Source organism: Amphibalanus amphitrite, unplaced genomic scaffold, assembly GCF_019059575.1.
Source record: "Amphibalanus amphitrite isolate SeventyFive unplaced genomic scaffold, NRLGWU_Aamphi_draft 001539F_arrow, whole genome shotgun sequence".
Taxonomy (NCBI): domain Eukaryota; kingdom Metazoa; phylum Arthropoda; class Thecostraca; order Balanomorpha; family Balanidae; genus Amphibalanus; species Amphibalanus amphitrite.
Window position 1 is genome coordinate 61,405 of NW_024883032.1, and position 24,565 is coordinate 85,969.

The following is a 24,565-nucleotide window of genomic DNA, read 5'->3' on the forward strand; positions in this document are numbered from 1 at the left end:
ATCGCACACCAATCAAAACGTACCATCTATCTGAGATAGCTGGAGTCTAAACTACCTACTTCTATGCATTGTTTGTAAAGCCAAATCACTTTATCGCACAAACGTTAATTCGCATTCGCATCAGTTAACACACAACCATGATACTTTGGGAGAACGGGAACGCCTGAGTAAAACCAGACTGACATACCCATAAACAAGAGCGCCTTCCACTACAATTGAGCAATGCTAGCATATTGTGACAAACTCCTCTAATTTAGCCACAACATTCGTAAATTTTGGGGCCAAATAAGGTTCGATGAGGTCCATGGTAAAGGTCCATGTAAAGGTCCATGAGGTAACGAAGCTCCGAACATAGCAATTCTCTTCAGAACGACAGAAAAAAATCGAAAGCTTTCTGTATCAGCCCTCGCCCACAAATCAATTAATAACACGGCGACATAACATCGAGACGGTAAAAAGCCACTAATTATTTGGCCAATCTGTAGAAACCGGGCTACAATACCAATGAGCACCAGTCATGTATGCATGATTCTCATCCTGCTTCTAGGAAGTCTTACCATTCATGGCACTTGTCGAAGCTATGATCTTACTAATGGTTGTACGGGTACTACAGGTTCTCGAAGCCCCTTAGAAGAGCGTTCATGCGCGTAGCCATCCAGTAGTGAGAGTTCCATTAGGGTCGCTTCGCTGCTTGAGCTCCCGACTAGATATTCTGCGGCCAATGAATATGGCCGCTTCAAGTCAGATGAAATCGATGAGCGCAAACAGCCGCGTCCGGCGATCTTGAAAGGTCCAATACTTCCTCTTTATTCCGGCAATACAACACGCGTTATACAGGGTGACACAAAAAAGCGGTCATCACCAAAATTCGAATAACTTCGGAAGTTTTATTCAGATCATCACCAAACTTCGGCCACTTTAGGTCACACCTATGTAGCAGACATCCACCAGGTTTCAAGTCTTCACTACGAATACTTTTAGTACAGTGTGTGTTTTACGGACGCTCCACAATGTGCTCCAGGTGAGCGCCCCGGCGCTGCAGGGCGTAGGCACACCTGCATCCGGCGGGCAAAGTTGCCGATAACCCGATAAGAATAACGTTTCAGGGGTAGCACACCCCCTGAGCACTGTCTCCAGAGGCCATTGCACTCTGTAAAGTGCACAGCCATCGGGTTATCGACAACTTTGCCCGCCGGATGCAAGTGTGCCTACGCCCTGCAGCGCCGTGGCGCTCACCTGGAGCACATTGTGGAGCGTCAGTAAAACACACACTGTATTAAAAGTATTCGTAGTGAAGACTTGAAACTTGGTGGATGTATGCTACATAGGTGTGACCTTAAGTGGCCGAAGTTTGGTGATGATCTGAATAAAACTTCCGAAGTTATTCGAAATTTGGTGATGACCGTTTTTTTTTTGTGTCACCCTGTAGGTATTACCTACACAAGACCACGGATATGTCAAAAAGCACTTCACACAGTTCAGCCGCCGCGCTGTTGCGTTAACCTAGAGAAAATCTAGCCATAACGTTTTAGCGTCAGAGGAAAAGAGAGGCAAAATCGCTGACATTTTTAACCCCAGTAAGGTTATATCTTCTGCCCATGTGATTGATAACTTTTGCCGAGGTTGACATGAAACAACTGTCACACAATTATTGCACATTGTACAAATACTTGTAAGAGTATTTGCATATACACTAAACACACCCATGAATGGAAAATAGAGTCACAGCGCATGCAAAAGCGTATCCGCATTCTGCATAGTGCATAATGCGTTTCGGATTCTACTACTCCCCGCACCTATTGTGTCGCCTGCACCGCCACGAAACCACGTATGCGTTCCACCTTCATCTGAATTAACACTTTCAGGCTTAAAAAATGGTTCCCGCAATTAAAATAAATATCCAACACAACGACAGGTTGACGTAACGTTTTGAACTTATGCACCACCTTCCGTCACGCAGACGTTTCTCTGTTCTGTTATCGTATATTCATGATTGGCGGTAGTTGGTATTACAAAATTTCACAGAGCCCATCCTACGGAGCACATTCCACAGAACACATTCCACCGAGCACATTCCACGAGTAAATTTCAACGAGCACATTTCAATCGGCATATTCCACGGGGCCTAAGACGAAGCACGTTCCACGAAGCAAGTTGGAGGAATACCATCGCGATGCATACAAACCAATGTTGCGCGCTCTTTTAGCGCCTCAAACTGTTTGCGCTGCAGTATCAACTATAAAGCTTTATACTGCCACCTGAGACTTATACCGCCATGTTTTAGGGATAGAAATAGCCAAGTTTTAAAGCAAATATGTTGGACGTCACTGGAACATAGCTACAAACGATAGAAACCTCCAGCATTTGCCTGGTATTCTAACTCCTAGTCCGTATTCTCGTAAAAACAAAAACAAATCGTCCCGTTGGCATGGAACCACAACACATTCAGAGAATATTACAACACGGGCCCTATTTCAAGCATTGCAACGCCAACATCGCACGCACGCGTGCATCTCAATGTACCCGGCACACGACAAACACAGCATTCAGAGGGCACCAACAAGCAAGTCACGTTTCACATCAAAGGCAATCCAAACACGATTACCAACCGCATCGAGAACAATCTGTCCCCGGCACTCGCTTCACGATGAAAGTACGAGCCGCACGCGCGTTGACGCAACGGTCACCGCTCGCCCGCACGTTTGCTGAAGTCATTTGGTGCTTCAGTACTTTTGTAACAGTTCGGTGACGACGCCACGAATCCACTGAAGCCTGACGCCGCTGACCACCTCTGGCCATCCGAGCCGAACGGCGACCTTCCCTGTTCCCAGAAGATATCTCCCTCACAGGGTGATAAACAGCGCCATCCGGCGGCAGGGCCGAAAGCTTACCTTCCTAGAGTCCGCCGGGCAGCGCTACCGTCGTTTCCGGGCCACCGTCCAGCCATCCTCGTCTGTTTGCATTGACTCAGACTGTGGAGGGTCGCGCGCGGCGGGTCGGGACGGCCCTGGTGTCACCGGCGCCGCAGGGGACTCATCGTCGTCGTCAGGGTTCACAGCTGGGGCCTGCCGGAAGAAGCCAAATGATATGTTATTGACATGGAATGGCGAACAAAACGTACCATACAATGACAAGAAAGTTCACCCGTCCGTCGTTTCCATTCTCAGGACATTTATATCCTTCTCCACGCCGCAACCCTCGGTCCGGGCTGGACAAGCAGCTTTATCTCAGGCGGGCTGCTCCCTTGGAGCGGCACCGCTACTCCCAGGGAAGCACACCCGTAGCCAGGTGCAGAGAGTGCTTGGGGGGCTGGTCGGCCTGTCCTTCGGGACGGGCTGAGCCTCGGTGACTCACTAGGGTGCCTGCTCAGACCAATGTCTCCCCCTAATTCCTATCATCCTTCCAGCTCTGAAATGGTCTTGTCAGACCGAAAGGGCCTAACACAAAAACAAGTAAACAAACAAACAAACAAACAGACAGACAAACAAGAATGATATGATTTGAGCTGACCAATGAGTTATTGTATATTTCAGAGCTGAAATTACTTGACATTGTCAACTTTGGTAGAGCGATTGCTACATACACATCATGTGAGCGTCCATTATTGTTATTGACAATAATTGACCAATGAATGGCACCACACAGTTTCTAGAGACCGGCACCACTTGAAGTGGGACATTTTAGAATTATGTTCCGAGCTACGCGATAATGGAAATGAGCTTTCAGAAAAGTGAGTTATGTGGATAACAGCAACAGCTGGGACCGATAAACCAGCGCCGCGCTGAAAACAACACTAACCGCTCTGGCCGCCAATGTTTATTAAGGAGGCCATATATCATCACGCCTTTCCGAAGATTCTGCCACGGGGGGATGACATGCACGAGCTTCCGAATCCCAGTTGTGGGAGAGTCGGGCATCTCAGTAGTGAGAAAGTCGGACCTCCCAGCTATACAGTGGTGAGAGCCGGTACGAGACGAACTCTATAATCAATTGCGACGAGCATAATTTACGGTCAATTGGTCGTATTCTAGGCCAGATTGAGGCATAATTAACGAGATTGACCAACTACGATTATTAGAGAAAGGCATTCGATCCCAATTTTTCCAGTATCTCCGGGATATATCAAACACTATTCTTACAAGCGCCTGCGCCCTGCCAACAAGTCCTGATGTGCGACTAGGTTTTCATCTAAAAAATTATCATAAACAAAGAGTTCGAACTTTCAAGACATTGCTATGCAGTGTGCACATCAGCTAGCAGCTTTCCACCTCGCACCTGTCTTTGCCCGCTGGGACATCTCACAAACTCCCGGCTTCCTCGTCATGTAGGTGCTTGTCTGTGCCCGATGAGGTCGCCCGGCTTGGGTAGTTACTCGTTAAGTACCCTCTATGTGTGTATTCGCTACTCATGCTCCTACCAGCAGTGCGTTCTCCCTGTCTGTGTTAGTCAAGTACCTGTCTGAGACTCCGACTGGCCGCTGGCACCGCTGGTACATCACCCCGTGGTCCACTGAGAAGGACACCACTCCTTCCCGTGCCTGTCTGATCACCCCTCCCGCCCATAGGTACCTGTCTGTGACGGCTGTGACACCGCACCCGAGATGTGCCCGCTGGGACATCTCACATAACTCCTGGCTTCCCAACCAGGCACGTGACTGCTTGGGTCGGCCAACACGGGTAATTAGTAGTTACCCTCTGTGTGTGTACTCATGCTCCTCCCAGCACTGCGTTCTCCCTGTCTGTATCTGAAGTGTACCAGTCTGAGCTAAGACACTGGCCGCTGGTGCATCCAAAATTCCTTTACTACTCAGGTTGGTTCACTAGGGAAATAAAGGCGCCGTGGTGACGTCATCAGAGGAAATCATTCACGTTCAAATGAAGGGGTCATTTGAATCGCTGATTTTGGCTCGATATAGTCCTTTTTTTAGTTTCAGCCCCATTTATCGTAATGAGGCAAACTCATTGTTACATTGGTGCAGCTTTTGATGACTCATAGTCGTTTTTTTTCTTTCTCCACCTCGCTCGAAAGATGATGAAATTTGCATGCATGCCTATGGGTGAAGGGAGATTCTACCACCGTGGTGACGTCACGATAAAGGGATTCTGGAGCTCGTGAACGGGGGCTGGGTGCATCACCCGGCCCCCATGCCTGTCTGTGTTCACTGGGACACCACTCTAACCCGTACCTGTCTGTTCAGTGTTCACCTCTCCCCTCCCGTGCCGGTTTGTGACTCCTGAGACACCTAACCTGTCTGTGCCCGCTGGGACATCTCACGCGACTCCCGGCTTCCCAGTCCCGTCCCGTACCTGTCTGTGCCCGCTGAGGTCGGCCAGAGTGGGTAGTTACTATCTGTGTGTGTAAGGCTCCTCCCAGGTTTGCGTTCTCCCGCCCCGTACCTGTCTATGTCCACTGAGGTCGGTCAGAGTGGGTAGTTACTATCTGTATGTGTAAGGCTCCTCCCAGGTTTGCGTTCTCCCGCCCCGTACCTGTCTATGTCCACTGAGGTCGGCGGGCGCCGGCAGCTTGGCCAGCTCGGCAGTCACCTCCTCGGCCCTGCCGGCGGCACAGGCGCGGAAGCCGCTGCACAGGGCGCCGCACACCAGCTCCAGAGAGCCGTCCTGGATCCACGTGTCCAGCTCCGTGTTCAGAATCTCCGCCAGAAAGTCGGTCACTTCGTCCGGGTATAGGTCCGCTGGGGGAGGGAGGGGTAGGTCAGTTGGGGGCGTCGGTGCAGGAGGGAATAGATAGACATTCAGTTTCTGTGTGGGGTACATAACAGCAGATATACTCAGAGGAATTACAAGTAAACTTTTAAATCTATTCTGCATGAAGAAGCACAGTTCTGCAGAGGAAAGAACAATGTGACTGCAAGCACTTTCATAATTATGAGGTGCGAATAAAATATTTCCATTTTAAGTCTGACACAGAGTTACATAAATAAAAATTGTTAATCTTATTAAATCGTTTACTGAGTTACTCACTAGGTGGGAACGGTAAGATAACATGGTGGAAAAACTCACCATTCTCATAAAAGAAGGTTTCTGTTGAATCTATGAGCCAGGAGAAGAACTCTAATCCAATGGGACCAGGCATAACTTCTCGCAAGGCAAGCTGCAAATAAAAAGAATAATAGGTGATGAATAACTTTGATAATTCATAGCAAATAAGGAAAATTCTAAAACATTGATGACTAATGGTTAGTGAGTAGTGACTACATATAAGCAGTACATAAGTTAGGTCTAATATACTGATACAATATACATATTTTGCACCTTAAGTACCAAAACACCCAAAACAGAAAGAACTGCATGAATTTTGAAACAGCACATATTATAAAAAGATGTACCAAGCAGAAGCTCTCTAACAATGTCCACTCTGGATTCAAACAATACTTTTTGAAAACTGGGATATCATTAGGAAGTACCTGAAGTGAAGACCAAGTCTTGAAGTGTCTCTCCACACATTCCCTGAATACAGGATGTCTGGCAGAACCTGATGCCATCCTCAAGTCTTGAATTTCAGTGACTTGTTCAGGCAAAGATTTACCTGAAACGTGTCAGTGAAAAGTTTCAGCAAGGAAGGTAAAAAAAGCTAATTGTAAGAAAAATCAAAGTCAGACTAAACTTATGTGTCAAACACCACTGGCCTGGCCAGGCATGGCACCTGGCAACAAAGAATGGCCATTTGATGAGATCTCAATCTTATGAAAGTTGGGTCAACCAGAACTGGGCACTCACAGTCACACTGTGATAAAGCTTATGTCTTTAGCATATTAATGGGGTAGGTAACTCAGCTGGTGCTTAATTTGTGGTATTGCAGAATACAGATTTCCAGCACGATGCACATGAAAATGACATTGTGCCGTGCACACAGATTTTGCACAGATCAGATTGGCGCAGCCCACAATGCCCTCTATAGTCTATACCTAAGGACATGCTCAACTGTTGTGGTATGATGCACAATTCTGGCAAGATAAATGGTTGATAGGAAACATAGACCACCTTTCCTGTTTCCATGGCCACTTTCCTGTTTCCATGGCCACTCATGATCCGGATCAGCAAATTTAAATCTTATAATATTTCTAAAACTCTTTTCACAGGCTATAATTCAGAGTGGATTAGGCTCATACGATCAGTGAATTCCTTATTTCAATTTTCATAGGTATACCTATTGGCTGCTATAATGGATTAGCTAATCCACTTTTGCTGATCCGAAGCATAGGTGCCCATAGAAACTGGGCTATATTCAACAAGTGGACATGAACAATTTCTACTAGGTAGGTTGAAACATTTTACTTTTGCAAGCACAAACTTTTCAAGTTGGTAAGCCCTTGTTCCCTGATGCAGGCTGACGCTACTGCTAGCTTATCCCCACCTTATCCCCTTGGCCGTCCACTCATTCCTGGCTAGAACGAGGTGAATTACCTAGAAATAAAATCCCAATAAAATGCAATTAGGAATATAAAGTCGAATCAAGTTATGATAATTGATAAACACTTGGTTCACTTGGACATACGACACCACTTTACACACTGACACACGTGCGCCGTGCAGCTGCACAAGTATAAGCACTGAACTCTATAATGTGGAATGCGCGCGTATTTACAAATTGCAACCGAGCTCCGCCGTGGGGTAAGGTGGGCAGGGGTTTTCACACTACGGCTGCGGTTGAACTACCGTCTGTGGTAGAAACTTCAGGACGATGGCGCGTTTCATACGAAATGTGGCGCAATGTTTGTTTGCTTCCGAACTTGTACTGTTATTGCTGTGAATTCTTGAAGTGGGAGTGTTTCAATAACAATTTGTGGATTATTTGAGTTTCTTTATATAAACATAGAATAGTATTATGAAACATTGTGTGGAAACTGCAAATACTGATATGATCAATTACTTAGTTTGGGAATTGATACACATTTTATAGATTTGTCTGGCAAACGCAGTTTGGGAATTGATACACATTTTATAGATTTGTCTGGCAAATGGTGTAACAAACCTCAAGCCTATCATGATCTGAAGCTGTTGTAACAAATCAAAATTGCTTTGATGTTACGTAGTACCTTGTTGGAAAGACTGGAGCATGGTTCAAGATGATGTGTAAAAATTCAAGATTTGTGGGAAAGCTTGTGACTGAAGAATGAAAACAGTTCAATATGATGGCTCAATCAAACATGGAAATGGACAACAAAAGTAGAGTTTCAACATTCCAGCATGTGAGAATAACTTCAGAAATTCATAATTCTTGTAGTATTGCATTCTTCTTATGTACAGTTATAGGTTTTGCTAGGGTATTTAAAATTCATTGTGTCAGTTGAGATATAGATGGATTGCGGACAAATTTTAGAATCATTGCATGGTAGCTAGGTATAAGGTACTTGTTCGGTAAAAAGGTATGTGATGAATGCCATGAGAAGGTTTTTTTATGATTTAATATATGGTCGTTGTTGTACCTACAAAAATGCAAGCTTACTAGCAACTAGTTTCTGAATCAAATCGAAAGTGTTTGCCATGAATGTTAATATGTACCTGCAAAGTATGTTAATAAATTTGTGTGATGTTGACCAGAGAGCAGGGATGCGGAGCCGTGGAAATTTCAGACGGCTCCGGCTCCGGTTCCGGCTCCGGAGAAAAAAATCGGCTCCGGCTCCGGCTCCGGCTCCGGGTGAAATGTCATGGCGGCTCCGGCTCCGGCTCCGGCTCCGAGTAAAATGATCCGGCTCCGGCGGCTCCGGCTCCGGCTTCTACTCAGTACATCCACTATGCGATCAATTAAATACGGGTTGAAGAAAAAAGGCGATGGGATTGGTACACGTTGCTTCTGTATTTGTATAACAAGGCTATTTTGAATACCACATTGTTTTACGCCTTGTACTGTCAAACCGAACTAGGTAAATAATTGTTCCCTCGTAAGAAAAGGAGCCGGAGTCGCCCCCTTTTTTGACGGCTCCGGCTCCGGCTCCGGCTCCGGCTCCGGCTCCGGCTCCGCATCCCTGCCAGAGAGCTTTATCATCTGGGCATTTATGTCGCTTCTTACATTAGGTGTTAAGCATAGTAATTACGGATGAACTTTGTGCCAATATCTTCAATGCACAATGTATGTAGCATGTCTACAACCCTCACTGATCCTGCTATAGCTATAGGCATTTGGCACCAGCAAGACCAAGGGCATGAACTTCACAGTTGCTCAACCTTTTGTCATGTAACACCAGTCACTTTTTTATAGTGCACATAGCAGTGCACACAACAATGTGCAGAGGGCCTACACAAAAACAACATGATTAGTGTGCACTATGCACAGGATTGTACCCTGATAATTTGAATATTTTGATCACTCAACAGTCAACAGTCAGGAGATAACTATTAAATATCACATTTATTATACATCACTTGTCAAACAAGAGCATGATGATTGATGACACACATTTTGACAAGCAATCATGGTAGTATTCCAATAAGTTGGACAGCCATCTCCCTGGGCGTCATTTTTTTCCAGGAAGGTAACCGCAGGTTGTTTGAAAAGACAAACACTATTCGTTAGAATTGTGTTTTTCTATTGAAAAACAACCGGAGCGGTCCTTCTCCGGGCTATGTTTTGCAAGTCTGGCCGCGAATCAGTACAACTTGACCGGGGCCTAAACGAATCGCTCAATCTTCGTAAAAATGTCAGGGTATGGGCTCCAGCAGGCGATCTACCTGATGGCACTGGTCGCTACTCGCTTAAAACCTCGTGGCACGTGGCACGTGCGTTTCAATTTTCGCCCATGTTAAGTCAACGGGGTTTTGGACACTTTTTGCGCGATCGCGAATGGCGGAAAAACGAGCCAAGAAGGCGGTGGTTTTCTTTCTAGAATTTTATGGCAAACATGTTTGGGTACACGCTAGTGTGCGCCGTATACCCCTCAGAATTTCGTAACGTGCCTTTGAACGAGGTCAAAGTTGAACTTTTTTCGCTCCCCATGTTAAGTCAATGGACGTTTTTGCAGAGACATTTTCATTCGTTCATTGCACAAAATTATATGATACGATTTTGTTTAAACTTGCAGGACCTGTTGAGAAACGACCATAGAACATGTTGTTTTGCTTCGTTTTGAAATATAATGGCCCGTTTTGGGGTAATCGGCACGTGCATTTTCCCATAGGGTTAACATGGGAAAAATTAAAATGCGATTTGCGAAAAATTTCGTCAATTATATTTGCTGATATTTTTAGGGTCGGATCTCGGGCTGGCACCCCAACTGACGGTGGTAATTACTTAAAATATAATTGACAAAATTTCGGGTAATCGTCACAAACAGTTACCCCATGTTGAGCCTATGGCGATTTCGAAATATTATTTTCAAATCGATTTTGTGAAAAATTTCCACGTTAGATTTTGAAAATGTTCCAATATGTTGTGCCCCGGGGTTTCGGCTACCACAAGGTATGGGTCAGATATGAGGCGATTGAAAAGCACGTGCCACGTGCAAACGTGTTTGATGGGGTAACCTCCGGGAAAATCCGACATTGGCCTACTTGGGGTCCTATGGCGTGGAAACGACTTCAACTAGCGACACCAAATCAGTGCAGCCGGTGAGCAGATGAGTCCAGCTTGTCGCACTAGTGGTCACGTGTCGCACGTGCTATTGCACGTGCCGTGGCACGGGGTCAATTTTGGTGCTTAAGTATACTAGCATTGTGAAATGCAAGGAGTGGGGGAAATAGCCGTCAGGCCGTCAGTTTTTGTGATAGGGTCGATCTGAAAACGGGTTTAGGCACAGAATGAAGGGGGCTAAAAAACTGCTATCTCGGATTTTTTGTAAAATGAAAAATTTAAAATTCTGGGGAAATTATATGTTCGAAAGGTGAAATTTCCTAAAATTTTCCCGTTTTTCGAGTTTAGCCGTCCACTGTTCAGAGACGTTGACACCGGCCGGGGTCATCTTTTACATGCTGATGGCCACGTCGATGGGTCATCACGTGGCGTGAACGGTAAAGCTATCAGAGGTCCGGCACGTGCCACGTGGCCACGTGTTTGAGTCGCGTACCTCCCAGATTATCGTGTGTTTGCCGATTTGTGGCCTTATAGCACGAAAACAGCACAAGCCAGGAACACTGAAATAGTGCAATCAGTGAGGGGACAAGTCCTGCTTACACTAACGGCGGTCACGTGGCACACGTGCAAATTTGGGCACCTCCGTTGCGGAGATATTTTATAGTGAAATATTCAAATGAACATAACTTTGTCAGTTTAAGTCCAATTGGGCTAGACTTTGGTGGGTGGATAAAATTGTTAAGCGACAGGAACAAATGCGCCACGTTTGTCGCAGTGCGCCACGTTTGTCTCAAAGCGCCATTTTTGCCACAAATCACAGAATGTGCGTAACTTTATCGAACATGGGACGATTAGGATGCGCTTTGATTGAGGGCTGGCTGCTTAAACGGCAGATATGAATACACCACACTTGCCGCAAGGCGCCATATTTGTCTTAACCGCAGGTTGTTGTTTCATTAGATTCAAGATAGCACACCGACTCCGGTTAGCACACCGACTCCGGTCTGCACGTGCAAGGCTCATCCTCTCGTTTGGCGGCGGGCGTTTTTGCTGCGTAACCGCAGGTTGTTTGAAAAGACAAACACTATTCGTTAGAATTGTGTTTTTCTATTGAAAAACAACCGGAGCGGTCGTTCTCCGGGCTATGTTTTGCAAGTCTGGCCGCGAATTGGGGCAACTTGAGCGGGGCCTAGACGAATCGCTCAATCTTCGTAAAAAGTTCAGGGTATGGGCTCCCGGAGGCGATCTACCTGATGGCACCGGTCGCTACTCGCTTAAAACCTCGTGGCACGTGGCACGTGCGATTCCATTTTCCCCATGTTAAGTCAATAGGGTTTTGAACACTTTTTGCGCGATCGCGAATAGCGGAAAAAATCGCGGAACAAGGTATGGTTTGCTGCACACCATTTTATGACCGACACGTTCAGGTACTTTACAAAGGTGCTTGCTCAAACAACCTGCGGTCCCGCGATGCGGAGCCCAGCATCGCAGATGCTGGTACCTCTGCAGGTGTTGTGGTAGGCCTAGGTTGAATTGGGCCAAGTTAGGCGAAGTAAGGTGGTTATGACCCGGTCAGACCGTAAGGCCTGGTCAGGTTGATTTTAATCTTTCATTCTAATTTGACATAGATACCTATTACCTATGTTTTTGCTCCAGCCTGAATTTCATTAGATAATGAGTTAATTTTGCTTTGTTCTTATCTGTCTTGTTTTGTGTTTTTGTCCCTTATATTTTGCCCCATAGGCAAGGGTGGAGCTTTTCCAGGGAAGGTGGTCCGTGGTGGAGCATGATTGGAGGCGCTCCACCAGACGGCATAGGAGGGCACGGTTTCTGAACGCGCACTGATGCCTGATTCAAGCCACGCTGTCTTCATGCGTGGCGGCGCGCTACTTAACCCTCGCCCGCACATGGGGGGGTTGCCACCCCCCCCAGGCAGTCTTTCTGCTCTGCACTCAACATTTTTAGAGCTAGAAGGCTGATTTTTCGTATAGCTGCTCGTCTATCCTTTCTTGATGTCCACTGAAAATTTCAAGTTTCTGTGATTTTTTGTTTCGGAGATATGACCTTGTTTTTCAGGTCATGTCATGACCCAAAGGGGCAATTCTCAACATCTTGCGTTTGCCATGGGCCTTGTGAGCTTTTGACACCCTGATTTCGGCCTTTTTTGCCAGTCTTACCTCCCACCTATCATGGAACATGTTGTTCGACGATGTACAGGGGTCAAGGTCAGGGTTAAGGTCAACCTAGGTCATCTAAGATAATTGCGTTTTAGGCAAGCTGAATTTACTTTTTGTGAAGTTTTTTGACTGCATTTTTGGTAAAACCTCAGATCATGATTTCATGTGATATGGACCCAAAAACAATCGGTGCACACATCAGTATACACACAGACACTCACACACATACAAACACATATAATTGACCTTGACCTAACTTGACCTGAAATGACCTCAGCAGCAAAATTCTGGTCGGATAGTGTGACAAAGAGGTTCTAGCTGGCTTGGCACCAGAAAACAGCATCGTCATCGGTATTTGATAAGCAGCGCACTTGATATCCAACGGTGACCCAAAACAGCAACATTTTTTAGTTTGACCTGACCTGGAAGGTCAATGACTGACCTGAGAAGGTAAAACTGGGTATCATTGGATTTGTCTCTTCCCAAAGAATCTTTTTGGTCTTTACTGCTAAGCTCTATCTCCAACAGGAACGAAATGGCGCGGGGGGGTGGCAACCACCCCCCCCCCCCATGTGCGTTCTAGGATGGGAAAATGGCATGTGCGGGCGAGGGTTAAAAGTCCCTAAAAGAACGGGAAGTGATGCCGATAGAACCTTCAATCATTCTGGGCTAACGCTTATTACTTGGAAAAAGTCGCGATCCCATTTCAATCGAAAACCTGTGGGCTCTTGTTTAGCAGGAGGTAATGAAGAGCCACCCGCTACTGCTCAACCGCAGGCACAGGTTTAGACGGCGTTGGTCCGCATCAAAGCCAGTGTGCTGGAAAATCCATTGGCTGAAATGCTCCAGAACATTCGCCACTGTGTGGGTTCCTCACTTCCTCTCTGACTGTCCCTTGAAACCACTCCAAAGATATGCAGAAACCAACGAGGTGAGTAAACGAGGTGAGTAAAGTGTGTTTTTTATGAAAGGTGGCTACAAGCTCAGTTAAAAGAAAAAGTACCAGATTGTTTTGCTTTTACAGCGGGAAGAAAGGTGTCCGGATAATTTCGTTACACCCCCTGTGATGTTCAAATGGTTGCTAAATTCGAAATCAGCTCCAAAAACTAGCCTAGAAACATGTAAAACTCGAAAAAGTGAACCGAGGTCATCAAAGGTCATTGAGCTGACCTGACCTTCAGGTGACCTTGACACCCACCCTAATGCATGGGACCAGCATCATATCACATGTTTCAAGGCTCGAAACCACGTGAAGACTGCAACCGCGCGGCTAATGCGAGCCGACATACGCCGAATCGCCATAACCGAGTATTCGGGCCAAACATGGTCTCGAGAAATAGGTCACAGGTCAAAGGTCGTTTGGGTCAGGGTCATGAAATTTTCAGGGTAGGTGTAAAATTGATAAACTCGGGGGTATTGAAAGTTTCGTCGCGATCGGACGGTTTTTACGCGAGTTACTCACGAAAAACCGTTAAAGCGCACCCAAATAGGCAGAAATATGCACATGCGATATCCTATACTGCGAAAAAAGGTGCATCATTTTTGAACGTCGCGGACAAATTGTAATTACCCTAAGCTCAGGCAGATGTATGGTAGAAAATCCTCCAAGTGAAATACACTACGGCGGAAAAAAATACCCTACGGCGGAGCTCGGTTGCAATTTGTAAATACGCGGAATGCGCATCGGCCGCCAGATGGTGTCCAACGGTGCCGCCATGTTGCGCAGACCAGAAAGCGGCCGCCGCCTGTGTTGGGGAATAGGGAATTCGGGACCTCGATTTACGTTTGCGGTCGCTGCATCCGTTACGTTCAAGCTATGTGGCCACGGAACCCGGCATCTTACGCAGAATTGAGTGGAGAATAAGATGAAATCCTAAAAACTTCTCAGATACAAGGAACTAGTACGTTAAGCCCTTATAAGTCAATGGGGAAATACGGAAATTGCTATTTTGGCGCCGAGAATGATCTGAAACTATCTCAAGCATATAAAATCATGATTTCATGCACTCCTTGCAAGGTTCTATGCTTCATATTTGCATTGTTGCCCTTGCGTGACGTCATTTGTGACGTCACAAGGGTCACAGTTTTTCTTCAATAACTCCCGATCAAATTGAGCTAGCGAGTCGGGTGTAGTGCATCGCCGCACGTTCTCCGACGCGGCGCGGCACTACCGCCGCTGGCGACTGGCGAGCGCTCCGACGCGGGGCGGCGCCACCGTCGACCTCAACGTGGCGCTGCTGTCGCAACTGACGCGAGGCGCAGGTTCAGCGATATCCGCCAGATGGCTCTGCTCCACTTGTTCATTTCTATGTCCGATTTATTAATGTTTTAGAAATGTATGTTCGTGTGTATGTATCATAATGTTCATCGTCGTGTGGCCATTCATGCACTCTACTAGAAAGTATCTCTCGCTCTGATATACGTTTTCTCACTGCTTTGTACTGTCCTTAACTTTGCCAAAACGAACTATGGTTTCATCGTTGTGTTCACTACATAGCTTGCTCATGCTGTTTCAAATACATCGCTATCCTTGGCCGATCTAAGTGTTTGGGGGAGACGGCTCCACATCAGGGAACTTCCCAGCCCGTCGTTGTGTGGAATCCCAAGTTGCGAATCCCAAACACTGGAACGGCTTCATCCGGCTTAGAGCACGACTCGCCACGGCACCAGCCACAAATGGTGACCCCGACGTGATCGGTAGCTCAAGAAGTCATCGTCTCCGCCTCGGCAAGAAGAGGTCATCTTTGACCTGGCCTCCCCATCGCCTCGGCAAGAATGGGTGACCTTCACCCGGCTTCCGCTGCCGCGAACAGTGAATAGTGCGCTGGTGACGTGGCCTAGCCTCAGCGCAACGAGCGCCAACGCAGTGCAGCGCAGCGAGCGCCAACGCAGTGCAGCGCAGCGAGCGCCAGCACAGTGAGCGCGGCGAGCGCCTAGTGATTACCGACAGTCTTTCAGTGTGCCTCTAGTGTTAGTGTTTGCTGTATATAGTGACTATGCCGTCACCCATCGAGCCGGAGAGTGCCGCCCAGGACGCGCCGACGCGGCCATTCGCGTCGTTCCGGCTGCCGGCCTACGCACCTGAAGAAGCCGAGCTCTGGCTGGTGCAGGTCGAGTGTGCCTTCGCCGTCGCCGGCATCACGGATGACCACGACAAGTTCCGGCTGCTGGTGGCCAACCTGCCTGTGCATGTCGCTTCACAAGTTCGAGACGTGATAACAGCCGAGACCGGCTCGTTCTCAGAACTAAAAGGGGCCCTGAGCACGCGCCTGGCCCAGTCGCGCGCCTCACGCCTCGAGGCACTCCTCCGCGACCACCAGCTGGGCGACAGGAGGCCCACGCAGCTGTTGCGCAGCATGCAGCACATGCTGGGCAGCGCGGGCCACGACCTCGGCCTTCTCAGGACGCTGTTCCTGCAGCGCCTGCCGCCGACGACCCGCGCCGCCCTCGCGCTGCTGCCGGAGGACACTGGTATTGACGACCTGGCCAGCGCGGCCGACCGATTCCAGGAGGCCTCTGGCGGTGCCGCCGTGACTGCTGTTTGCACGCCGACGGCCGGCGTCGCTGCCGCCTGTGGCCCGCCGGCCGGCCCTGGGGTCACGCTCGCCCCGCCGGCCAGCGCGGTGGCCGCCACCGGACCGCCCGCCGCCTGCGGGTGCGGTAACTCCGGCATGGCCGCTGCCGTCACCGCCCTCACCGCTGCGGTAGCACGAATCGAAGCCGTGTTCCAGCGGGGCGGTGCCGACGCTCCTCGGCGTGGCCGCTCCCGCTCCCGTCCGCGCCGACCCGCACCTGCCTCGTCTGGCAGCTCTCAACCGGCATCGGTGACACCTGATGAAGGGTACTGCTGGTACCACCAGAAGTACGGCGCGGAGGCCCACCGCTGCAGACCGCCGTGCTCCTGGTCGGGAAACTAGCCCGCCTGTCCGCGCTAGCGCCAGCGGAGACGGGCCGGCCAACACTGGCGCCCCTCTTCTATGTCACCGACCTTGCCCGGAACTGGCGGTTCCTCGTCGACACCGGCGCACAGGTGAGTGTCGTCCCACCGCGAGTCGTGGCCGACGGCACCACTGTGCAGCCGCCCGACGCGCCTCGACTGGAAGCAGCCAACGGCACAGAGATCAAGCTCCATGGCGTTATTTCGACTTCGGTGCGTTTCGGAACTGTGGACTACCCGTGGACATTCATGGTCGCCGACGTATCGATGCCGATCTTGGGAGCGGACTTTCTCGCCCATCATCGTCTGCTGGTGGACATGCGCCGTCAGCTCCTCCAGGCTGAACACGGCACAACGTGCGCCGTGGGCACCCGAGCCGACATCGGCTCCGTCGGAGTGCGTATGTGCGCGGCGCCCACTCTCGCAGACTTGTTTAGAGAGTTCCCTCGAGTGACGGCCACATCTGCGCAACTCCTGCCCGTGCGCCATAACGTCACTCACCACATCGTGACACGTGGACCTCCTCGTGTGGGGCACCCTCGGCGTTTGCCGCCCGACCGCCTCCGCATCGCCCGTCAGGAGTTCGACAAGCTGATCAGCCTCGGGGTCGCCCGCCCATCCAAGAGCAGCTGGGCGTCGCCCCTCCACATGGAGCCTAAGAAGGAGCCCGGACAGTGGCGCCCGTGCGGCGACTACCGCGCCCTGAACGCCGCCACCGTCCCGGACCGGTATCCCATACCGTTCCTGCAGGACTTCTCCGCGAACCTGCACGGCTGTACCATCTTCTCGAAGATCGACCTCGTCCGCGCGTACCATCAGATCCCGGTCGAACCCGCTGACATCCCGAAGACGGCCATCGTCACACCGTTCGGGCTATTCGAGATGCAGCGGATGAGCTTCGGTCTTCGCAACGCCAGTCAGACATTCCAGCGCTTTATAGACGAGGTGATGCGCGGGCTGACGTGCTGCTACGTGTACATCGACGACATCCTCATCGCCAGCACGTCCGTCGAGCAGCACCGCCGTCACCTCCGTCAGGTACTGGAACGTCTCGACAAGTTCGGCGTCACGATCAACCCAAAGAAGTGCGTGCTGGGCGTCAACCGTATCAGCTTCCTCGGTCACGATGTGTCCCCGGACGGCATCGCCCCGCTGCCGGAGAAGGTCGCCGCAGTCCAGGAGTTTCCGCAGCCGACCACGCAACGCCAACTGCGTAGGTTCATCGGCCTGGTGACCTACTATCACCGGTTCCTGCCTGGTGCTGCCGGCCTCCTCCGACCACTTCACCACCTGCTGGACCAGAAACGCAAACGCGCGGCGCCGGTGGAGTGGACGCCAACCGCTGAGGACGCCTTCCAACGCGTGAAGGCTGCCCTGGCTCAGGCCACGCAGCTCGCGCACCCCACTCCCGGCGCAGCGCTGAGTCTGCAGGTCGATGCCTCTGACACCGGCGTCGGCGCTGTCCTGCAGCAACACTCGCACGGGACCTGGACGCCGCTGGCTTTCTTCTCGAAGTCACTCCAACCAGCAGAGACACGCTACAGCACCTTCGGCCGCGAACTGCTCGGGGCGTATCTGGCGGTCAAGCACTTCCGGCACACTCTGGAAGGCCGCCAGTTCGCCATCTTCACCGACCACAAGGCCCTCGTGTCGGCAGTCTCGTCCGGGTCAGCCAGCTACTCGCCGAGGGAGATCCGGCACCTGGACTTCATCTCCCAGTTCACCACCGACATCAGGCACGTGCCTGGGAAAGAAAACGCAGCTGCGGACGCTCTGAGTCGAACAGTGGCGATGCTCTCAGCACCGTGCCCGCCAGTCGACGACTTCGACGAGCTCGCAGCCTGCCAGCAAGAGGACGAGGAGCTGGCGCGCTTCCGCTCGACAGAGCACGGGCTCAAACTCAGAGACGCCCGGCTCCCCAGCGGCCGCACGCTGGTCATCGACGAGTCCCAGGGTGTACCGCGGCCGTGGATCCCGGCACCGCTCCGGCGCGCCTACTTCCGGCACGTGCACGATCTGGCCCACCCGGGAGTGCGCGCCACCGTCGACCTGGTCACGCGGCGTTTCGTGTGGCCGTCGGTGAAGAAGGACGCCGCACTCTGGGCGCGCACCTGCGTCCCGTGCCAGCGCACCAAAGTCCACCGGCACACGACAACGCCGCCCGCCTCGTTCCCGCCACCTGCCGACAGGTTTCGACAAGTGCACGCCGACCTGGTCGGCCCGCTGCCGCCGTCTGAGGGCTACTCGTATCTTCTGACGGTGGTGGACCGGTACAGCCGCTGGCCGGAGGCGATCCCGCTGCGTGGCATCACGGCGCGAGAGGTCGCCCGGGCGCTGATCTCCGGCTGGATCTCTCGGTTCGGCGTCCCGGACGAGATCATCACCGACCGGGGCAGCCAATTCGAGTCGGCGCTCTGGGCTGAGCTGTCCACTCTCCTGGGCTGCGCGCGGCGCCGGACCACCGCGTACCACCCCCAGGCCAACGGGATGGTGGAGCGCCTGCACCGGCAGCTTAAGGCCGCGCTGCGCGCCGCCGCGCCCGCCCGCTGGACGGAGGCTCTTCCTTTGGCGCTGCTCGGAATCCGCTCGGCGCTCAAACAAGACCTGGGCTGCAGCACTGCCGAGCTGGTGTACGGAGCACCTCTCCGCCTACCTGGTGAACTCATCACCCCGTCCGCCACCGCGCCTCCTACGCCGGAATCATTCGCCGCCGAGCTTCAGCGCACCATGGCGGCACTGCGCCCGACGGCACCACGACCAGCACCAAGCGCGCCGTCGTACGTGCCGCGCGCGCTGGACCACGCCTCGCACGTGTTCGTGCGTCACGACGCAGTGAAGCCGCCGCTTGCCCCGCGTTATGACGGACCATACAAGGTGCTACACAGATCAGCGAAGACGGTTACTGTGGACCGAGGCGGTCGCTCAGACGTTATCTCCATCGACCGAGTCAAACCGGCGCACTTGGAACGGCCCCCGCCTGCTCCAACTCCGACAGCATCGCCGTCTGCGGTCCAGGACACGGCGCGTTCCGCCGACTCGGCAACACCGGCCTCCGGCCCAGAGCTCCTCCTGCCAGCGCCTCGCGCACCGAAGCCACCGCTTCCGCCACCGCGTGGCGACCTGCCGCTACAGCCGCCGCCTCCGCCCGCGCCCCCACCGCCGTGCCTACGGACGACCCGCTCCGGCCGTGCTGTACGGCCACCAACGCGTTTTCTTAACGTCACGTTCGCAGTGCCGTCTCTAGGGGGAGGGTGATGTAGTGCATCGCCGCACGTTCTCCGACGCGGCGCGGCACTACCGCCGCTGGCGACTGGCGAGCGCTCCGACGCGGGGCGGCGCCACCGTCGACCTCAACGTGGCGCTGCTGTCGCAACTGACGCGAGGCGCAGGTTCAGCGATATCCGCCAGATGGCTCTGCTCCACTTGTTCATTTCTATGTCCGATTTATTAATGTTTTAGAAATGTATGTTCGTGTGTATGTATCATAATGTTCATCGTCGTGTGGCCATTCATGCACTCTACTAGAAAGTATCTCTCGCTCTGATATACGTTTTCTCACTGCTTTGTACTGTCCTTAACTTTGCCAAAACGAACTATGGTTTCATCGTTGTGTTCACTACATAGCTTGCTCATGCTGTTTCAAATACATCGCTATCCTTGGCCGATCTAAGTGTTTGGGGGAGACGGCTCCACATCAGGGAACTTCCCAGCCCGTCGTTGTGTGGAATCCCAAGTTGCGAATCCCAAACACTGGAACGGCTTCATCCGGCTTAGAGCACGACTCGCCACGGCACCAGCCACACGGGAAAGCCACCAACGGACTCAGGAAGACCTGCCGAATCGAATGATATGCGACATGACATCTTTCGACCATCTTCGTGACCTGGCGGTGCTGACCTGACCTTGACCTGAGGTCAACACCCTAAGTTGACCTGACCCGAACAAAAAGTATATCATTCGATGCGCCTGAGCTAGCTGAACACGATGATGCCAAAATCGTGGCTCTACGGCCATTTTTGGCGAAGTTATTTACCAAAAACCGAACCCGTGCCTTAGATCACTTGACCTGACCTCAGAGGTCACCGGTTGACCCGGGACCTTTACAGTGGGTTCCTACCAGTCACTCTGCATTATCCTTTGTCGCAAACGACCAATTTACCGCTTAATTCTAGTTAAATTAGCGGCGCATTAGCGAGGTGAGTTCAATCAACCCCCTCGGCCGGGGCAAATGTAGGTCCGGCGAGTGAATTTGAGGAATTCTGAAGATACGATCGTGTTCCCCACTCAATTCTGCGTAAGATGCCGGGTTCCGTATCTACGTAACTTGAACGTAACGGATGCGGCGGCCGCAAACGTAAATCGAGGTCCCGAATTCCCTATTCCTCAACACAGGCGGCAGCCGTTTCTTGGTCTGCGCAATATGGCCGCCACCGTTAGACACTACGGCCAATAGGGTTCAAGCGGCATTGCTCCCCTGTGAGTATAAGTGAAGGTGGCAAAGTGTATTCTCGAAGTTGTTCTCAGCGCAATGTGTCCGATTGATCGCTAGTGCTGATGATGGATTTTTGAACCAATGAGCGAGTAGTATGACTTTTCATCCGAAGACATATGTCCCTAAATAATCAGCATAAATCCCAAAGAAAGAACATTATTTCTGGAAAAATTACGCCGCAGCCGCGCAGGGTTTGTCGTTCATATGCCCGCAGAATCTACCTAAAATTTACTACCATCCTTGTACGTTGAAGTACCTAATCTTGATAGTTTCTATAGGAATTAGGAATGTTAGGAATGGTTAGGAATCTTGGCAAATGGCAATACCTAGGAATGTTGTAAATTTATGTAGGTAGTAATACGGTCTACGGAAGCCTTGATTTTTCCCGTGTCGAGGGATGCATTACAAATTCGTGCCATTTCGGACCTTGTTGACGAGTGGCAGTTGGCAAGTAGGTAGGCTGCCGAGAAATAAATGGGGTCCAAATACGAGCCATTCTCAGATGGACAAACGTCATATTGACAAAGTCCGGCTGTGTTTGTTCATAACGCTCGCCGGACCTACTGGTTTTCTACATACGCGCCGGCCGAGGGGGATGGGGAATTGGTACTCTTCCCCCCACCCCCCACCCCCACCCCCACCCCCATAGGCGGCGGAACGGGGAGGGCACCGGGGCACCGTGCCCCCTTTGATTTTGGCATTTTAACATTAGCCCTATGGGCGTTGCATGGAAAGACGGGGACCAAAAGTCGGCAGTGCCCCCCCCCCCTTAATTGAGGGTGTTCCGCCGCTACTGCCCACCCCGCCGTTTCGCCCCTGATGAAGCTAGAGCGTCGCGGAAAAAAAACGAGCGTGTGCGCCGTTACGGTTACGAGACGCAGCGACTGGTACCCGATTGGTCTCAAGTCAACCGATTATCTCTGAGGTTCACTAAGTGAACTACGCCACGCGCTACGTTTTTGATAAATAACTTCGAAAAAAACGGTTGCAGCGCAGCGATTTTGGCATCATCGTGTTCGCCTCGCTCAGTCACGTCGAATGGTATAGACACTTTTTGTTTGGGTGAGGTCAACTTTAGGTGTTGACCTCGGGTCAAGGTCAGATCAGAGCCCCCAGATCACGAAGCTGGTCGAAGGTCACATCGCATATCGTTCGATTCGGCAGGTGTTCCCGGCCGAGTCCATTGGTGGCTTTCCGGACTCGCTAGCTTTGACAGAGAGTTTTTGGCACAAAAACTCCAATGATGCCAAAGTGAAGCATAGCCAGGGGCACCAGAGGCCTGCCAGGGACACTATCGGCTTCGCAGGGGAACTACCGGCCTCGCAAGGGCACCATGGGCCTGTCAAGGGCACCACAAGCCTGTCGTTGGCAATTTAAGATTGTCAGAGGCACCACAAACCTGTCAAGGGCACCTGCGTTCTAACAGGGGCACCACAAACCTGCCAAGGCCCAGGGACACCACAGGCCTAGCAAGGACACCACAGGCCTGTCAGGGGCACCACGGGCCTGTCAGGGCCCATGGGCACCTAAGTCATGTCAGGGCCCACCGTAGGCTTGTCAGGGGGCAGGGTAGGTAGGTACCACAGTCTTTCCAGGGGCACCAGCGGCCTAGCAGGGGCACCAGTCATCACATGACTAACCAAAAATAAAGAAAAAAACTGAAAATAGGACACCACCAAAATTAAGTGGCCGAAATCCGTTGAGGTTTTAATTTTGGGCATAGGTAGGGGCACCACTTCGATTCATGACCCTCCCCTTGGAGTTTTCCCGAATCCGCCCCTGGTACTAATACATCAAATTTAAGGGGGGCACCTTGCTACATGGCAGGCGCAGAGCCGTTTGGTCGGCTTGACGGCGGCTCCGCGCATAGTTATCTTGTATTCTTCACATTTCACGAGTTCCGTGACGTTTCATCGCTCAGTCGATGCGCCAAGTCTTATTCTATACGTGGTTAAATATTTCATGACTTGATTCTCTGAATTCGCCAAGATTATTGCGTCTTTTGATCTAGGTGAGTCGAGGGTGAGTCCATGGATTGATCTGAATTTGCGTCATGTTTGCCACGCTGCCAGAGGACAACTGATCCTCCGAGCCCAGATTTCGTTCTCAGCGAAAAACGTGACGTTGTGACGTGGCCAACCACGACATTGGGATACTACAATTATAAATCGGTCCTTCAGCCTGAAGATTTAAAAAACATACCGAAGTGCAATCTGACCGCTTGAAATATATTATACGAATATTCTGCAAGCTGAGCGTGGTACTCTACAGTCGGGCATATCACGGCCGGATACAGATATTGTAGGCCACTGGAAGCTAACATGGACGACACCGCTGACACATCAGATACTTTGTCGGAGGTGGCAGCTACAGCGGCCAGCAGCCCGGAGCCGGAAGTGGCAGCTACAACGGTAAGCAGCTCGGAGCTGGTGATGGCAGCTGCAGCGGTCAGCAGCCCGGAGCGGGAGCAGCCACCCGTCGCTCCGAGTCAACACATGCAACTGGAGGAGCTGTTTCCAGCTGACGCCTCTTCCGCCGAGAAGATAGAGTTGCTGGTCCGTAGCGAGACAATCTTCTCCGGCCGCTACAGTCCTGCGGAAGTGCGATGTTTTCTAGCCAGCTTGGGAGAGTGTGATCTGCGTGCTCTGCGCGGTAAGCTTCACGGCGCCCTTACGTCAGGGATCCCAGCCACTGCTGGGCGTCCGCTGCGTAACCGCCAGGCGGGTAACGTCACCGCCCTGGCCGACGACTGCTGGGAGCTCGGTTACTCTGCAGCGCAGCGCCTTCTCACTCGCCGCGTCGATTCTGCCGTCTTGAAGCCCGGTGGCCGGCCTCCGCTGCCGCCGCCGGGTTCCGCCGCCGAACCACCGCCAGGTCTGGTTAACGCAGCCACCGTGGAGGCTTCTCTGCGTTCTGTAATCGATTCGCAGTTACGAATGGACAGAGAGCTTGAGGACCTTCGTCGTCGTGCTGCCGCCGCCGATGCCCAGCGAGTCCATGTCCAGCGGCTTGAAGAGCAGCTGTACGACCTGCAGCGTGCGTGTGCTGATCGGGACGCCAGGATTGACCAGCTGGAGGACCTACTGCGCGATATGCTGGACCACCAGTCATCGAACCGGTCAGAGACATATAACCATCTGGTTACCAATACACACGTAAAGCGGGCGAATCCGCCGGCCGCCCAGGTGAGCCAGGCGAGCCCGCCGGCCGCCCAGATGTCCCATGCGAGCCCGCCGGCCGCCCAGGTGAGCAGTCAGGCGAGCCCACCGGCCGCCCGGGTGAGCCAGGCGAGCCCGCCGGCCGCCCAGATGTCCCATGCGAGCCCGCCGGCCGCCCAGGTGAGCAGTCAGGCGAGCCCATCGGCCGCCCAGGTGACCCAGGCGAGCCCACCGGCCGCCCGGGCGACCCAGGCGAGCCCACTGACCGCCCAGG

The 24,565-nt window shown here is 51.8% G+C and overlaps 2 protein-coding genes across 7 annotated transcripts; one reads left to right on the plus strand and one right to left on the minus strand.

The window, feature by feature from the left end:
• Nucleotides 1-2,450: 2,450 nt before the first annotated feature.
• Nucleotides 2,451-7,552, minus strand: LOC122373710 (pre-rRNA-processing protein TSR2 homolog). Of its 6 annotated transcripts, none has more exons than XM_043352030.1 (5): nt 7,537-7,552; nt 6,425-6,546; nt 6,021-6,111; nt 5,487-5,692; nt 2,451-3,065 (listed from the first exon to the last, which is right to left on the minus strand). In XM_043352030.1, the coding sequence occupies exons 2-5, from the start codon at nt 6,500-6,502 to the stop codon at nt 2,916-2,918; spliced, it is 525 nt and encodes a 174-aa protein (XP_043207965.1). In that variant the 5' UTR covers nt 6,503-6,546; nt 7,537-7,552; the 3' UTR covers nt 2,451-2,915. The 6 variants fall into 6 exon arrangements, with proteins under 6 accessions (XP_043207965.1, XP_043207967.1, XP_043207963.1 ...); XM_043352032.1 differs by having other exon boundaries at nt 7,533-7,548; XM_043352028.1 differs by having other exon boundaries at nt 7,425-7,548.
• An 8,148-nt stretch (nt 7,553-15,700) lies between these two features.
• LOC122373706 lies at nt 15,701-16,621 on the plus strand. The gene has a single exon (XM_043352021.1). It carries the CDS (start codon nt 15,701-15,703, stop codon nt 16,619-16,621), a length of 921 nt encoding a protein of 306 aa, XP_043207956.1.
• The last annotated feature ends 7,944 nt before the right edge of the window (nt 16,622-24,565 follow it).